General features: G+C 49.3%; 1 protein-coding gene across 2 annotated transcripts in view; it reads right to left on the bottom strand.

Moving 5' to 3' along the window:
• The window catches only part of POLD1 (DNA polymerase delta 1, catalytic subunit), a 72,811-nt gene extending 59,963 nt beyond the window's left edge, over window positions 1-12,848 (bottom strand). The window contains exons 1-8 of one of the 2 annotated variants that reach the window (XM_029585026.1): window positions 12,657-12,848; window positions 7,408-7,612; window positions 7,170-7,283; window positions 4,733-4,873; window positions 3,459-3,584; window positions 1,331-1,499; window positions 868-982; window positions 11-140 (exon numbers count right to left, since the gene is read on the bottom strand). In XM_029585026.1, coding sequence (XP_029440886.1) covers window positions 11-140; window positions 868-982; window positions 1,331-1,499; window positions 3,459-3,584; window positions 4,733-4,873; window positions 7,170-7,283; window positions 7,408-7,603 — 991 coding nt within the window. In that variant the 5' untranslated portion in view covers window positions 7,604-7,612; window positions 12,657-12,848. Of the gene's footprint in view, window positions 1-10; window positions 141-867; window positions 983-1,330; window positions 1,500-3,458; window positions 3,585-4,732; window positions 4,874-7,169; window positions 7,284-7,407; window positions 7,613-12,592; window positions 12,617-12,656 lie in introns of those variants that run through there. The other variant, XM_029585027.1, reaches the window with a different exon arrangement.
• Between the last annotated feature and the right edge of the window lie 4,907 nt (window positions 12,849-17,755).

Below are 17,755 nucleotides of genomic sequence, written 5' to 3'. Positions count from 1 at the left end.
AACTCCTCACCTTTCCGGCCGGCGCACTCAATATCAAAACTCAGGACACGCAGGGGAGCAATCCTCTGCCACTCCCCCTCCGCGGCGTGACTGATAAAATCCGTCCAACTCACGTCCACCTCCAGCTGGGAGAGGGAGACCTGTGGGGGAGAGAGAAAAGAGAGCCAACTCGCAGAATGTCCAGCCCCTCGCAGAGCAGGAAGAGAGGGGGGCCCCGCCCCTGCGTGACAGGTCCGCTTCACGTCAAGCGGGAAGGCGTCGGGATGCAGGCCCCGCTCCTCCTGTCAGACGATGCCCCAAGACATTCATGGAATTTCTCCTTCCCAAGGCTTTCCCCGACTGTCTCCCCCTACACTCACCTCACATGGCGCTTTACCCTATTGCTCACCTTCTCCGACTCTCTCCATACGCCAGCTCCTCCACCCTCACATCCCAGGGCTCTCCCCAGGCTACCTCCCCTACGCTCACCCTCTTGCGCTTCTCTCCCATTCTGTGTTACCTATATTTGCCTTCCCAAACTTTCTCCCATCTCCCCCTCCCACAATCACTTTCCAGGGGTCTCCTTTCTCATTAGGATCGGACTTCTCAGTGATCTCTATTGCCTGCTGGTGGAGACAGGAAGCTGGGCTCCATAGACCTCGGCCTGATCCAGCACAGTACCTTAATGCTCTTCTTCTACCTTCCCCAAACTCACTGTCCCGGTGCTGTCCCTTCCCCATGGTCTTCCTCACCTCCACCTTCCCCAGTCACATTCTCAGGGCTTTCCTTCTTCCGCAGGCTGCACTCTCAGCTTCTCAAGAGGCCGCCCTCACCCCTATATCCCTCCCACAGTCACGGTCTCAGGTGTCCGTTAACCCCCCCACTCACCTTCCCGGGGATCTCCTTGCTTGAGTCTCCGTTGGAGAGCTCCTTTCTCAGACGATATTTACCAGCAGGAAGCTCGATCCAGTTACAGCCGACAACATCTGTATCCACCATAAATCTGTAAAATTACCAAGATCATCATCGAAGGGGTACAGAGGGGAGACACAGGAAGAAAAACCAAGAGAAAGAGATTCTTTCTGGGGCTTTGCCATGAGATGCGTTATGGGATGGCACCGCCCTCTCGCTCCTGGGGTTGTGCAGGGTTCCTGTGTCTTTCCCCTCCTGGAATACCTGCACACAGACTGCTGTCCTCCACTTCTGCCGGGTATCCAGACAAAGATCCAAGCCCTCCCTCTGAGCAGGGTCCTGCAACGCAAATCCCTACCATATCCCTTGGTACAATCCCTGGACACAAATCCCAACCCTCCCCATGGATGGCATCCCGGGCATGGACCTCCAGCGAGACCTGATTTCGAAGTCGATGTTGGTCTCATAGGCCTGGTAGCAGTGCAAAGGCAGCGGACCGCAGCGCAGACCCTGCTCCAAAAGACGCTTGGCCGGTGCCAGGAGGCGTGGCAAGGCCATGGTGATCTTCAGGAACGGCAGGACCTTCTTTCCGTGGTAACCATAGATACCTGTGTAGAGGCAGAGATGGATAGGAGGAGTGCTGCTGACACAGGTCCCCAGCTAGTCACGTCCTAGGACAGTAAACTACATTTCCCATAAGCACAGGAGGCAGAAAGAGGGGTGGAACCTACAAGGAAACGCGAGGTTGTATCCAGCACTTGCTCCCTTCAAAGCAGGGTGCCAAGGATAGCATACACTCTCTCAAGCTGATCTCCACGGCCAGCCCTCCCTCCCTCTCATGCTGATCTCTGTGGCCAGCCCTCCCTCCCTCCCATGCTGATCTCTGTGGCCAGCCCTCCCTCCCTCTCTCTCACTGATCTCTGTGGCGGCCCTCCCTCCCTCTCTCTCACTGATCTCTGTGGCGGCCCTCCTTCCCTCTCTCTCACTGATCTCTGTGGCCAGCCCTCCCTCCCTCCCATGCTGATCTCTGTGGCCAGCCCTCCTTCCCTCTCTCTCACTGATCTCTGTGGCGGCCCTCCTTCCCTCTCTCTCACTGATCTCTGTGGCGGCCCTCCTTCCCTCTCTCTCAAGCTGATCTCCACGGCCAGCCCTCCCTCCCTCTCATGCTGATCTCTGTGGCCAACCCTCCCTCCCTCTCATGCTGATCTCTGTGGCCAGCCCTCCCTCCCTCTCTCTCACTGATCTCTGTGGCGGCCCTCCTTCCCTCTCTCTCACTGATCTCTGTGGCCAACCCTCCCTCCCTCTCATGCTGATCTCTGTGGCCAGCCCTCCCTCCCTCTCTCTGATCTCTGTGGCGGCCCTCCTTTCCTCTCTCTCACTGATCTCCGTGGCCAACCCTCCCTCCCTCTCATGCTGATCTCTGTGACCAGCCCTCCCTCCCTCTCTCTCACTGATCTCTGTGGCCAACCCTCCCTCCCTCTCATGCTGATCTCTGTGGCCAGCCCTCCCTCCCTCTCTCTGATCTCTGTGGCGGCCCTCCTTCCCTCTCTCTCACTGATCTCCGTGGCCAACCCTCCCTCCCTCTCATGCTGATCTCTGTGACCAGCCCTCCCTCCCTCCCTCTCTCTGATCTCTGTGGCGGCCCTCCTTTCCTCTCTCTCACTGATCTCCGTGGCCAACCCTCCCTCCCTCTCATGCTGATCTCTGTGACCAGCCCTCCCTCCCTCTCTCTCACTGATCTCTGTGGCCAACCCTCCCTCCCTCTCATGCTGATCTCTGTGGCCAGCCCTCCCTCCCTCTCTCTGATCTCTGTGGCGGCCCTCCTTCCCTCTCTCTCACTGATCTCCGTGGCCAACCCTCCCTCCCTCTCATGCTGATCTCTGTGACCAGCCCTCCCTCCCTCTCATGCTGATCTCTGTGACCAGCCCTCCCTCCCTCTCTCTCACTGATCTCCGTGGCCAACCCTCCCTCCCTCTCATGCTGATCTCTGTGGCCAGCCCTCCCTCCCTCTCTCTGATCTCTGTGGCGGCCCTCCTTCCCTCTCTCTCACTGATCTCCGTGGCCAACCCTCCCTCCCTCTCATGCTGATCTCTGTGACCAGCCCTCCCTCCCTCTCTCTCACTGATCTCTGTGGCGGCCCTCCTTCCCTCTCTCTCACTGATCTCCGTAGCCAACCCTCCCTCCCTCTCATGCTGATCTCTGTGACCAGCCCTCCCTCCCTCTCTCTCACTGATCTCCGTGGCCAACCCTCCCTCCCTCTCATGCTGATCTCTGTGGCCAGCCCTCCCTCTCTCTCACTGATCTCCGTGGCCAACCCTCCCTCCCTCTCATGCTGATCTCTGTGGCCAGCCCTCCCTCCCTCTCTCTCACTGATCTCTGTGGCGGCCCTCCTTCCCTCTCTCTCACTGATCTCCGTGGCCAACCCTCCCTCCCTCTCATGCTGATCTCTGTGGCCAGCCCTCCTTCCCTCTCTCTCACTGATCTCCGTGGCCAACCCTCCCTCCCTCTCATGCTGATCTCTGTGGCGGCCCTCCCTCTCTCAAGTCTCTCTCGTGGTCAGCACTCACTCTCTTTCATGCAGATCTCCGTGGCTAGGACAGCCTGGGATATGTTGTCCTTGTTAGACCTCATGTCTCGGATCACCGCACTGTTCAGCTCTTTCTGGAAGCTGCTCAAGTGTTCTGGCTTGAACCCTAGGGTGAAGAGAAGAGAGGGGTCCACCCAGAAGCCAAAACGGATTATGCATCCCAAACTCCACCAAGCATGAAAGGCATCCCCGCCCCAAGGTAAGAACATAAGAAAATGCCATACTGGGTCAGACCAAGGGTCCATCAAGCCCAGCATCCTGTTTCCAACAGTGGCCAATCCAGGCCATAAGAACCTGGCAAGTACCCAAAAACTAAGTCTATTCCATGTTACCATTGCTAATGGCAGTGGCTATTCTCTAAGTGAACTTAATAGCAGGTAATGGACTTCTCCTCCAAGAACTTATCCAATCCTTTTTTAAACACAGCTATACTAACTGCACGAACCACATTCTCTGGCAACAAATTCCAGAGTTTAATTGTGCGTTGAGTAAAAAAGAACTTTCTCCGATTAGTTTTAAATGTGCCCCATGCTAACTTCATGGAGTGTCCCCTAGTCCTTCTACTATCCGAAAGAGTAAATAACCGATTCACATCTACCCGTTCTAGACCTCTCATGATTTTAAACACCTCTATCATATCCCCCCTCAATCGTCTCTTCTCCAAGCTGAAAAGTCCTAACCTCTTTAGTCTTTCCTCATAGGGGAGTTGTTCCATTCCCCTTATCATTTTGGTAGCCCTTCTCTGTACCTTCTCCATCGCAATTATATCTTTTTTGAGATGCGGCGACCAGAATTGTACACAGTATTCAAGGTGCGGTCTCACCATGGAGCGATACAGAGGCATTATGACAAACCACCTCCCCCTCCCCCCCCCCCCCCCCCCCCCCCCACTCCACAGAAATTGATTCCCCCGTTCTCTCTCAACACCCCAGGGGTTGAAAGTACCACTATTCCCCCCCCCCCCCCCATCACAGATCCAGACAAAACCTCTCTTCCCCTTCCTCTTCAGGGGCCATTCACCCTCTCTTCCCAGGGATCAGACTAAACTCTACATCTTCTTCCAGGGGCCTGAGATGCGGATCCTAATTCCCCCCCCTCTCCAGGAGTCACACATGTTGTCATCATCCCAATCCATAGACCAAAACACACTAAACCGTCACCCTCGCCAGGGCCCATCGCTACCCCCCTTCCTCCCCAGACACTGAACCCGCCACGCCTGCTTCCCCCCCCCCCCCCCCCCCACCTCTCTCTCACCAGGCTGGGCAGGAACGTAGAAGTAGGGAGCGAAGCCATGCACGTGACAGCAGACACTGGTCTCCTCCATGGTGATTCCAAACATTCGGATAACGGGGACAGGACCTTGCATGGCTCCAGGCATTCCACCGACGTGAGACCCTGCAGAGAGAGCAGGAAAGGATCCCTTCATCGTTAAGAGCTCGGTAACATAACACATGCAACCCGAACACCGCCCCGGGGACAGGAGGCCTCTGTGACCCATGCACACAGCCCTAACACCATCCGTTCAACAGTGACAGCTGCACCTAGGCCCTTAACACCGTCCCCTGATAGAAGAGAAGCTGAAAGAATAGCCTAGGACAGTGGTTCCCAACCTGGGGTCCTCCAGAAGGGATGCGAGAAAAGTTTCGCTGGGGAGTAAAGGAGCAGGCTGCTGCTACCTGTGATTAATTGAGCTGCTGACCCAGGCCAGGAACGTGAGAGTGGGTCCCTACTGCTGCTCGGGAAACTTAAACCCCCCCCCCCCCTTGCTACAGACCAGGAGGAGCAGCATCAGAGAGGGACCGTCTGCATCCAGTAGGAGCGGTGTGTCAGGACCAGACCACGTAGGGTCAGTGGTCGAAGGAGGAGGCATTGCGGCCTATTCCGTTCTGCCACTGTTCCAAGATTGGGCAGTGCGAATTCTATCGGACAATGCAACAACGGTGGCTTACATCAAACAGGAAGGGCCCAAAAGTCAGATGGCTTCTCGGGAGGCCCAGTGGTCGGTTCACTGAGCGGTTCCCGCGATACCTTGGTTAATCCCCGGCACTCCCACGAAGACATCTGCTCCCGAGTAGTGGGGGAAATGAGGAGGGAACCAGCCCACTGGCTACCCACTCCCCCCCATCCAATTAGGGTCCCCGACCACTCAACCTGGGGGATGGGCCTTCCCAGACCCTAACACCCCAGGAAGTCCAATTCCAACTGCAAAGCTCATTTGAAAATTGCTCTCCCCTTCACAGAGGGTAAAAAGGCCTGTGCTGTGAATAGCATGCAGCATTTTTACCTGCAAGGGAAAAAAAAAAGGAGCAGTGCTAGGCTGGGAGAAGGAAAATGCAGGCAGAGATTTCAGTTTGAAATCCTCCAGCATGCATGGACTTTGCTTTCAAGCAGATGAAACGGATGCCGGAACAAAAGTACCTGCTTTTCCCCCCCATCGGCCCGGGTTTTCAAAAGAAAACTCTGCGGGCAATGGCCCTTGGAAAACGTGATTGCAGGTCTGTGGGTACCAGTGCTGGCTTCTGCCAACCTAAAACCGTTTTTTTGCTCTTGCTTCCTTTTCCCCATTGCAGCTGGACTGGGTGGTGGTGGTGGCCGCCACCGGTTACCTCAGCCTTCAATTGTGAGGGCAATTTTTAAATAACTTAGCAAACTGCCCACTCATTCGGTTTAGATTAGTAAGCATTATCTGATATGAAGTTGTATCCCTTGTGGATGATTCTGGAGTGCACATCATTATTACTTTTATTATGGCAAAGTTAGAGAGACGTCTGCGGAGGGTCCACAACATTTTATGAGACTGAAAAGGTGTCCACGCTCCCTGACAGACAGAACCAGGATATCCTAGCACCGGTCCACGTGCCCCCCCAACTCCTAAAACAGAACCACGGAGATCCTAGAACTGCCCCCCTCTCTCCCCAAAAAATGTTTCATGTGAGGTCCAAAATACCAAATGACTTGTGACTGCCCTCCCCCTCAACTCCTGGAAGCATGTACAACCACCCTGCCCCTAAAATCTACCCTAACAGCTGCCTGCCCCCACCCCATACCTCAACGGCCCTCTCAGAAGCCCCTGCCCTGGGAAGGGTATCGGACCCTAAGACACGGCTGCCTCACCTGCAGGCCCCGCCTGAACATTCCACAGCCTCCCCACCCACTGCTTCTCCATGCACGGCAGCAGCCACTTCCTCCTTCGAGGGGGACAAGGGAGCTGGCACCAGGCCAGTCCCCACAGAATGGGCTGCCTTGTTCCAGGATTAATGATTAGTGCAGCTAAGAGCTGCGGGCACTATCTGTTCATTCCCTGCCCTCTCCAGCCCTGGGGGATTTTGGGCTGTGTTAGGCGTGGGGCAAGTCTCGTTCTGAAGAGTAATAAACATAACACTTCTGTGCAGGGCCGGACTGAAGATTACAGCACCGACAGGCCAGAGGATTTGGTCGATGGGGGGGAGGGAGGACTCCTCAGAGATAAGCAGTGAGGGCAGGTGGGGACCCCAGTTATTCAGGCGCCTTCAGAATTTGGCCTACATCTGCGGCATGGCTTTCAAAATTTGTCACCACGCCTTTACGGCCGGCGACCGTGGACGGTTTTTTCCTGGCAACGTCACTGGGCCTCACGCCAGCAGCAGCAGCCCGGTCAGAAAGCATACGCGGGGCCCGGCTCCTGGCAGGCCCTGGCATCGCTGGCACTCACCCACATAATGGTCCAGCTCCAGCTGCTGGAAGCACAGTGAACTTGTCTCAGGATCGATCGCCGGAGGGGCTGGTCTTGGCCACTTGGGATTCAGCACAGGAGAGAAGAGCTTCCCTGCGGGTAGAGGACGGAATGTGAAGGACGAGCCCTGGGGGAAACTGTGTCCCTGCGGCCGGACACAAACGAATGCCACGCATGCAGACCACACCCCGATACCAAAAAAAAGGGGTGCACTTACCAACAGGCGGTATCTCCTGAGCTGACTGCGCGGCCTTCCGCTCCGTGGCCATCTCGCTCTCCAACTCGTCCAGGAAAGCCAGCTCTTCCTCGAAGTGCGAGGGCCCATCGTCATCCCAGTCCCCCTGGGACTGCTTTGCCTGGGGTGCTGGGGGCCGCCCAGCGCCGCTCAGAAGCTTCTTCCTCTTGGCCTCCATCGAGTCCCTCTGCAAACATGCAAACCCCCAGCTCTGAGCCTGCTGAACACGCGCACCTCCAGCTTTTATTCAAGCAAAAAAAAAAAACTGCCAGCGGGTCAGCGTTACCATGCACTGCAGGCAGACGACCACAGCTCAGCTAAATGCATTTTACAATCTGCTAAAACGTACAGGGAGAAACAACTCTCATGGGTTCATCGGGGCCGAGCAATGTCTTTTACAGGTTAAAAAGGGCTGCAAAAGACATTTCTTACAGTATAACACCACCATCCTGAGCAATCAAGTCAGCTTTTAAACTAGGGGAAGGCCGAAATTTGCTCAGCAGCACATGGTTCAGAGGGGGGTATCTGTGAAGGATACTAATGAAGCATTAGAGTTAAGGCATGCTAACAGAGAGGCTCCAATAACAAGAAAAGTAGTCCATGTGCCTATAAGTAAAGAATCACCTGAGCTAAAAGATTCCAATTTATCCCTATCAATTAAAAAGCAGAATGAAAATACAAACAAAAACCAAACTTTGAAATGTCTGTATGCTAATGCCAGAAGTCTAAGAAGTAAGATGGGAGAATTAGAGTGTATAGCAGTGAATGATGACATAGACTTAATTGGCATCTCAGAGACCTTGTGGAAGGAGGACAACCAATGGGACAGTGCTATACCGGGGTACAAATTATATCACAATGACAGAGAGGAACACCCGGGAGGCAGTGTGGCCCTTTATGTCTGGGATGGCATAGAGTCTAACAGGATAAACATCCTGCATGAGACTAAATGCACAATTGAATCTTTATGGGTAGAAATCCCTTGTGTGTCAGGGAAGAGTATAGTGATAGGAGTATACTACCGTCCACCTGGCCAAGATGGTGAGATGGACAGTAAAATTTGAATTACTGACTGGAAGGGGGACAATAAGCAAATCCACGGCTCTCGTGCTAAACTTTCAAAAGGGAAACTTTGATAAAATGAGAAAAATAGAAAAAAACTGAAAGGAGCAGCTACAAAGGTTAATAGTGTACAACAGGTGTGGACATTGTTAAAATAATACCATCCTAAAAGCACAGACCAGATGTATTCCACACATTAAGAAAGGTGGAAGGAAGGCCAAACAATTGCTAGTATAGTTAAAAAGTGAGGTGAAAAAGGCTATTTTAATCACAAGATCTTCCTTCAAAAATTGGAAGGATGCATCAGAGGAAAATAGGATACAGCATAAGCATTAGCAAGTTAAATGTAAAGCATTGGTAACACATAAGAACATGCCATACTGGGTCAGACCAAGGGTCCATCAAGCCCAGCATCCTGTTTCCAACAGTGGCCAATCCAGGCCATACGAACCTGGCAAGTACCCAAAAACTAAGTCTATTCCATGTTACCGTTGCTAGTAATAGCAGTGGCTATTTTCTAAGTCAACTTAATTAATAGAAGGTAATGGACTTCTCATCCAAGAACTTATCCAATCCTTTTTTAAACACAGCTATACTAACTGCACTAACCACATCCTCTGGCAACAAATTCCAGAGTTTAATTGTGCATTGAGTAAAAAAGAACTTTCTCCGATTAGTTTTAAATGTGTCACATGCTAACTTCATGGAGTGCCCCCTAGTCCTTCTGTTATCCGAAAGAGTAAATAACCGATTCACATATACCCGTTCTAGACCTCTCATGATTTTAAACACCTCTATCATATCCCCCCCTCAGCAGTCTCTTCTCCAAGCTGCAGACAGACTAAGAGAGAATTTATTATTTATTTAACATTTTTATATACCGAGGTTCTGGTAACAATGTTACTAATCACTTCGGTTTACATATAACATTGAAATGACTTAACACGTGTGTCTTACAGAGAACAAGGAAATGGGGAACTGGGAAATAATTGAATTACATAACACATTTTGAAATACATCATTTTAAATAACAGAAATCTAACATACTAGAGATATGTAAGATATGTAATTTAAAAATTTGAAAAGAAGTTGACCATAGAGGCAAAAACTCATAATATAAACATTTTTAAATATATCTGAAGCAGGAAGCCTCCGAGGGAGTCAGTTGGACTGTTAGATGATCGACAGGTTAAAGGGGCATTTAGGGAAGATAAAGCCATCATGGAAAGACTAAATGAATTCTTTGCTTCGGTGTTTACTGAGAAGGAAGTTGGGGAGATACCCATTCTGGAAACGGTTTTCAAGGGTGACTATTTAGATGAACTGACCCAAATCACTGTGAACCTGGAAGATGTGGTAGGCCAGATTGACAAACTGAAAGAGTAGCAAATCACCTGGACCAGATGTTACACACCCCAGGGTTCTGAAAGAACTCAACATGAAATTTCAGACCTATTACTAGTAATTTGTAATCTATCATTAAAATCATCCATTGTACCGGAAGATTGGAAGGTGGCCAATGTAATCCCAATATTTAAAAAGGGATCCAGGGGTGATCCGGGTAACTATAGACCAGTGAGCCTGACTTCAGTGCCAGGAAAAATCGTGGAAACTATTATAAAGAATAAAATCACAGAATATATAGATAGACCTAGTTTAATGGAACACAGCCAACATGGATTTACCCAAGGGAAGTCTTGCCTCACAAATCTCCTACATTTTTTTTGAAGGGGTCAATAAACATGGATAAAGATGAACTGGTAGATGTGGTGTATTTGGATTTTCATAAGGCGTTTGACAAAGTCCCGCATGAGAGGCTTCTAAGAAAACTAAAAAGTCATGGGATAGAAGGCGATCTCCTTTTGTGGATTGCAAGTTGGTTAAAAGACAGAAAACAGACAGTAAGATTAAATGGTCAGTTTTCTTAGTGGAGAAAGGTAAACAGTGAAGTGCCTGAGAGATCTGTACTTGGACCAGTGCTTTTCAATATATATATAAATGATCTGGAAAGGAATATGACGAGTGAGGTAATCAAATTTGCGGATACACAAAAATGTACAGAGTAGTTAAATCACAAGCGGATTATGATACATTACAGGAGGACCTTGCAAGACTGTAAGATTGGGCATCCAAATGGCAGATGAAATATAATGTGGACAAGTGCAAGGTGATGCATATAGGGAAAAATAACCCTTGCTGTAGCTACACAATGTTAGGTTCCATTTTAGGAGCTACCACCCAGAAAAAAGATCTGGGCATCATAGTTGATATTACATTGAAATCGTTGGCTCAGTGTGCTGTGGCGGTCAAAAAAACAAACAGAATGTTAGGAAGGGAATGTCAAATAAAATGGTGGATGTCATAATGCCTCTGTATCGCTCAATGGTTAGATCGCGCCACGCAGGCGCAGCAGATTAAAAACTTTAACTCGAGACTACACTATGTCCGCTAGAGCACAGTCGGTGATGTCACCCAGAACAGCATGACTAATTTAGCCTGCTTATCGATGGAAAAAAAATTATTTTTCACTCAATGCACAATTAAGCTCTGGAATTCGTTTGCCAGAGGATGTGGCTAAGGCAACTAGTGTAGCTGGGTTTAAAAAAGGTTTGGATAAATTCCTGGAGAAGTCCTTTAACTGCTACTAATCAATAGGGAATAGCCACTGCTTGTTGCCAGCATTAGTAGCATGGGATCTATTTAATGTTTGGGTACTTGGCAGGTTCTTATGGCCTGGATTGGCCACTGTTGGAGACAGGATACTGGGCTTGATGGACCCTTGGTCTGACCCAGTATGGCATATCTTATGTTCTTATGAGATCAACTACCCAGACCACATGCAAAGCATCTCTTACACCATAAGAAATAATTCCCACAGCTCTTATTAATTATAAAATATAAAACATCACACAGAATAAACATGATACAATTTTGAGCAACTGGTGGAATTCAGCATCACAACCTATTCTGTCCACTGACCTCCCAGTGTATGTGACACTGGTGTCACACACACAAACAGTGCAGAGGGATACAGGTCATCCACACAGAGGGTGCAAAGGGATAGAGGTCAAGCACAGACAAGGGTGAGGAAGACAGAATTCATGCACACTGGGTGTGCGAGACCCATATCCTCCCACAGTCTGCATAACCCAAACTGTGCATATGTATGAGCTGTATCCCCCACATACCCTCAGCACATGCGATTTGCATCCTCCTTACACTTCTAGCCCAATTACCCTGCATGTGTCTAACCCATTTCCCCCTCACCCTCCATGAGATTCTTATCCCCATCACCCTGTATTATGCGGCCCGTATCCCTCTCGCCTATGTCTAGAGGATTGAAATGAAGAAAAGGGGCAACCTATTGCTAACTTTTAGATGCAACATTTCTGCTCGGAGCAGCAGTTATTACCACAAGCAACTTGCTGGGCAGACTGGGTGGACCATTTGGATCTTTATCTGCTGTCATTTACTATGTTATCCCCATCAGCCTGCATTATGTGACACATATCCCCCTCATCTTAAACATAGAAATGACAGCAGAAAAGGACCAAATGATCCACCCAGTCTGCCCAACAAGCTTATGGCAGTATCTGCTGCACTGTACAGGTTACCCTCATGCTTATCAGTTTCCCAGACGTAAAAGTCAGGGCCCTCAGATGCTGGCCAAATCCAATTTTCGCTAACCCCTGCCGTGGAAGCAGAGAGCAATGATGGAGCAGCATCAAAAGTAGCAGGCTTAGTGATTAAGGGTAGTAAAAGACGCATCAGCAAGTTACCCCCATGTTTATTTGTTCCCCAAACCGTAAACGTCGGGGCCCTCATTGGTTGCTGTCTGAATCCAATTCCCCTTTTCCCGTGTCTGTGACCCCCATCCCCCTCACCATGTAATATGTGACCATATCTCCACCCACACTATGTGTCTGTGACCTCCATATTCCCCCTCACCCAGCACTGTGTGACCCGTACCCTCCTCACCCTGTGACTGTAACCCCCGTCTCCTCTCACCCTGTGTGTGACCCCACTTCCTAACCCTGCATTTTGTAATCCCCATCCTCCCTCACCCTCTGCGTGTGTATGAAACTGGCATGCCCCCACTGCTCACAGAGCTGCTGTTATTTCCGAGCGATATCGGGTATTACACGCTCCCACAGCCCTGCTGTACTTACTTCCAGACTCCTTCCACTCTCCCGCCAAAGAGCGCGACCCACTTCCCGTCAGTTTTCCCGCCCCGCCCCCGTTTCCACGGCGACACCACGCGATTGGCTGTCCAAGGGCCGGGCCTTGTCTCCGCCCAATCCGCGGAGAGGGGGCCTCACGCAGCGCCACCTTGAGAGTGTCTCAGGGCCGCAGGCGACCGTTTCCTTGCCTCTCTGCCCATGAGCGGCGGCCTTTTTTTTTTTTTTTTTTTTTTAACGTCTCTTCCCCCTGCTCTGCGCAGGTGCGGCGACAGTTTTCATACGGCCGGTCCTGCTTTGCGCAGGCGCAATGGTGGGCGCGGGCTTTTCGTGGTGACCGGACCGTATGACCAATAAGATTCCCCTTCCTCGCATTCTGAGTCCCCATAAAGCAAGTGTGGAGGATGTTTAGGATATAGGAGGTGCGGTACTGCAGTGGGCAGAAATCCTGGACAGAGACTGCATGGGTCTAGGGGGCTTCATCTGCCCTCATGGTCTGTGTTTCGGCTCAGCTCTCTCTCAAGTAAGGGACTTAAGTTTTTATCAGTTTGGACACCTAACAATCAAGGCCCATATTAGTAAATTGATTAATTCAGGTTACAATAAGTTGATGCTACTGAGCCGATTGAAAGCATTACTAACCATAACTGACTTTAGAACAGTACTACTAACACTATTATTATTCTCAAACCTCAAGCAAGCCATATAAAACCTCTTCAACTACTACAAAGTATCTGGAGCAAGTAAATACGACCACATCACCCCAACTCTGATGGCACTGCATTGGCTCCCAATACAATCAAGAATATATTATAAAGTTCTAACAATCATCTTCAACAGCATTAACTCAGACAAAAGTGATCTACTTGGAATAACATTTAAACTTCACAATCCTCCCAAAACTCTCATCACAAAACAAAGGGCTCCTAACAATCCCAACTATAAGAAATTCTCATCTGACGCAAACCAGAGACAGAGTTATATTAGTTGCCAGCCTGAAACTCTGGAATTCACTGCCTGAGAACCTAAGAATAACAACTGACAAAAAGAAATTTAAAAGTGAATTGAAAACATGGTTGTACAAAAATGCCTACAACATTTATTTATTTATTTATTTAATGTCTCTTTTATACCGACATCCGTTGACACATCGCATCGGTTTACAAAAAACGAAAACTTTTGGGCGGAGCCCTTACATATAACCAATAGAGTACATTAAACAGGGGGGTGAAAACTAGATATAAAATATAAATCAATATGAGTAAACCAACTATATACACAGATAAGCGAGTTCAAAGTACAAAACATAACATAAACCTTCAGTATACTATAACTATTATAAAGAAAAAAATGACATGACCTATGCTCTTCCTTCGAAATCCCATCTGTTCCTAACATGCTTATATAATATATATATGTTTGAATAATATGTATTTTTTGTGTCTGACCTCTGTCTATTGGATTATAATCTTGTATGTCTAAAGTATGTTAGATGATCTATTATTTTGAATGTTTGTTTGAACCGTTGTGATCTAGTGATTATCACATGGAACGACGGTATATAAAACTACTAAATAAATCAATCAATATTTCAGCCCCTCTCCAATTTCTTTCCACATGCTGCTTGCAGTGTCTGCTCCAGCTTTACCCACTTCTGTTCGCTTCAGGCTTTCTGAGGCAGGTTAGCGGCTGAGCTATATACAGAGAGGTCCTGAGATTTCTAGTGATTCCCCTGAGATCCTGCAACATGCAAATTCCCTGAGTTTCAGGGTGAAATCCTGCGAGTTCCCAGGTATGCACATGCGCTATGCCTACAACTGTATGCCGACACCCACTGTTTGAAGGCAAGATGCTCTGCTGAGCCTGTGACTCTTGATACAGAGAACGTCAAGACATGAGACGCAGTGCCGGCTTCTGGATAGGCCAAGCTGGTCGGTTGACTGGGGTGCCCTGAAATGAGGGGCATTGCCAACGGAAGGGCAAGTGCCTCCACAGCCTCTCCCCATCTCCTCCCAATGCCAGTGTATGCACAGAAAAAAAGCTGGCATTGCATGGACCACATGGGCCAGGAGGAGGAGCCCATGTTGTGAAGGCAGGAAGGGGAGACACACCTATACCCCTGGGCAGAAGAATGAGGAGCCACCAACATTGCACAGGCTGGTCCCTGCCAGCAGGAGGGGTGCCATGGAGCTTGAGCTGAATCGTCCTTCAGGCTCAGCAGATGAACCAGTGGGAGTGCTGGAGATGGAGGAGAAAGAGACAGGGAGTGAGATTGTGTGAAAGAGCGAGTGCGTATAAATCGGGCAAGGAGAAAGCACCCCTACTCACCCCTTGCCAATCTAGAGGGTGTAGAGAAAGCTTGCATGCACCCACCTAGTAATCCATGCTAAGGATCGGGGTGAAGATTAGTTGTGAGAGGCACCCTCAATGCTTTTCCAGAAAGGTGTGCCTGATGCTTCCCTTCCTGTGGGCAGCAGGGCTGTGGAAGCAGCTCTGGAAGTGACTTCATTACCCTCGAAGGGCTTGGCGCTGCCTTTTGCACATGAATCCACCTTACCCAACAAGGAACGTTTTCTGAGGTGGATGCAGGAAGCTGTTGCAAATGCAAAGTCCTTGACAAATGGCACCAGGACCGCAGAGGAAGGGAGAGCAACAGAGGGGAATGGAGAATAAGAAGAGGCTCTGGAACTCTCGAAAGAGACAAGGCTCTCTTAATCTTTGGCTCTTTTCAGCTAGGCTGCTTTCTGCTACTTATTAGTTTTACTTCATTTTTGGGTGAGGTTTTTTTCCACTTGGAATTAGCCTCTCAGATGAGCTATTTTTGGGGAACGGACAGGATTTGCTTACTAGTTGTGAAGTTTTACTCTGTTGTCACATTTAGGTTTGCTGTTTGGCCTGTTTTGAACTGATATTGAATGTGCATGTTTGTATTTTTATCTATTTAGGTATCTGTGATAGCTTCTTGTGATCCAATATGTATGTCTGAAGTCTATGTACTGGAGCTACCTATAACAGTCTCCTTTCTGAACCCAGGATGTGGCTTTTATTGTGCACTGAGGGTGTCACTTGGGGTTATTTTTTTTTATGCTAAATCGGAATTTGAGTACAATATAAGTGCCAGCTCTGCTCCCGCTGGAACGCCTCCCCCCCCCCGTCATGGAAAGCTGTGTTACATTCACACTTTTACGCGCACTGGTCCCCATTCAGTTTTATTACAGCTGTGTGCATGCCGCCATACTGTGCTAATAAATAGAGGGGGGGGGGGGGGGGGGGGAGGCAGAAGTGAGTGGGAGCTGAAAAGGAAGAAGGAAAGGGGAAACAGAGAAAGGGGCAGGGGGACACCTAACAAGCAACCAGAGTACCCAATTTACAAGTGCAGCACACAGTTTGAGAGCGTGCTGAGCCTGACCACACTATAAAGGCATCCCATACTCATATGCAAGTAGTACACACTTTACAAGCGGGGGCCATTTCTGTAGCACACTTGACTTTGTTTAGGGTTCATAACAATCCTCAGTAGCCTCTTGAAGATCAAACAACACAGTTTTTTGGTGCCTCTATTGACAATTTTTTCTCTAAAATACTCTTAACTTTTGCGAACCCCCTCATCAATGGCGGCCGCACGAAATCTATTGGTGGCCATATTTGAGAAATGTTAAGTCCTGTTTCTATTTAATTCACAGCTACTAACATAAGTACCATGCTAAGTCAGACCAATGGTCCATCGAGCCCCGAATCCTGTCTCAAGCCTTGATGGACTGGACAGTCCAGATCACTTGGTAGTACCTGGCAGATGCTAATGGGGAGATCCATTCCCTGCTACTCTCTCCCAGGTGATCCCCATGCCTGCCTGGCTAATAATTGTTCTTGGACCTGACTTCCATAAACTTATCCCAATCTATTTATATCCAGCTATACTATTAACCGTGACTACATTCACCAATTGTATTGTCTTGTAGTCTCTATCCCCCTCTGCAGAATTGCCCACACACAGACTTAGAGTCTCAGCTTCACACTACAGTTTTCAGTAATTATGCCGTCCTTATTCTTGATGTGACCCCAGGCACACTCTTTAGGACCCTGTATCCAGGGCTATTGCCAGTGCTGGATTTAAGATTCTGGCACTGATAGGCAGAGGACCAGGGGTGAAGGGTTTTGCCTCTGGAAAGAGAGCCAACAGAATATGTCCTAGTTTTTAGGCACTTTCGGAATTTGGCATCCTAGGCATTAGCCTGTGTTGCCTGTGCCTATTTCTGGCCCTGGCCCTTACAAGGGATAGACAAGAAGGGGGTCCCTGGATGCCAGGGGGTGGGAGGGGCACCATCTCACCCTTTTCGGTCAGGTCATGAGCCTGAACAGGAATGGGGAGGTGACCACCAAAAGCAACCTTTGCCCAGAGTGCCTTTCTGTTCTCCGACCGTCCTGCCTGTACACTTTCGCAGTGTCTCTGTTAATGAGCGGCCACTGCTGATTTTTTTGGGAAGGCTTCTCTGGCTCGATCCTGGGGGAACTCTTTACCTTCTTCACTTTGAGTGCTTTGCCATGGGCTTGCCTCCTCAAGGCCAGGACACAGGCCAGGAAAGGAGGCTTCAGCAGCCCCGTCTTCCTCTCTTGTTGCTGGCTGAGGTGTCATTAGCTTAGGCTCCAGCAGTATTAAACTCATTATCTCACCACAAACATGTATTTCTCTTTTTCATTCCTAAACAATAGAATATTATCAGAGCCACTCGTTTATAGCAGCCGTGTAAGACATTTTATAGGGACAGACCTGGGGACTTTTCATTCTGGGTTTTCCCCTCTATAAACCTGTTCTAGTGTGTGTATGCATCTGCAGGGTCAGAGGGAAAAGAAAATATGGGGGAGGGGGAAGAGTGGGAGAGCAAACTTTGTGACTTCAGCCTGTTCTTTGGGTTTTAAAGTAATCCAGTGCAGCCTGGCCCTGATTGTCCTGCAGAACGATGTGGGATGTACAGCAGATTGCCATAACTGGAAAATAAATTATGCGGCATTGTAAATATCTGCAAGAACTTTTTCACAACACCCCCCACTCCTCAGCACTTCCAAGCTATAGCCACATCCCTACAGGACTG

The sequence above is a fragment of the Rhinatrema bivittatum genome, chromosome 19 (genome assembly GCF_901001135.1).
Source record: "Rhinatrema bivittatum chromosome 19, aRhiBiv1.1, whole genome shotgun sequence".
Taxonomy (NCBI): Eukaryota; Metazoa; Chordata; class Amphibia; order Gymnophiona; family Rhinatrematidae; genus Rhinatrema; species Rhinatrema bivittatum.
The sequence above is the reverse complement of the archived record's forward strand: the minus strand, read 5'-3'. Positions and strand labels throughout refer to the sequence as shown.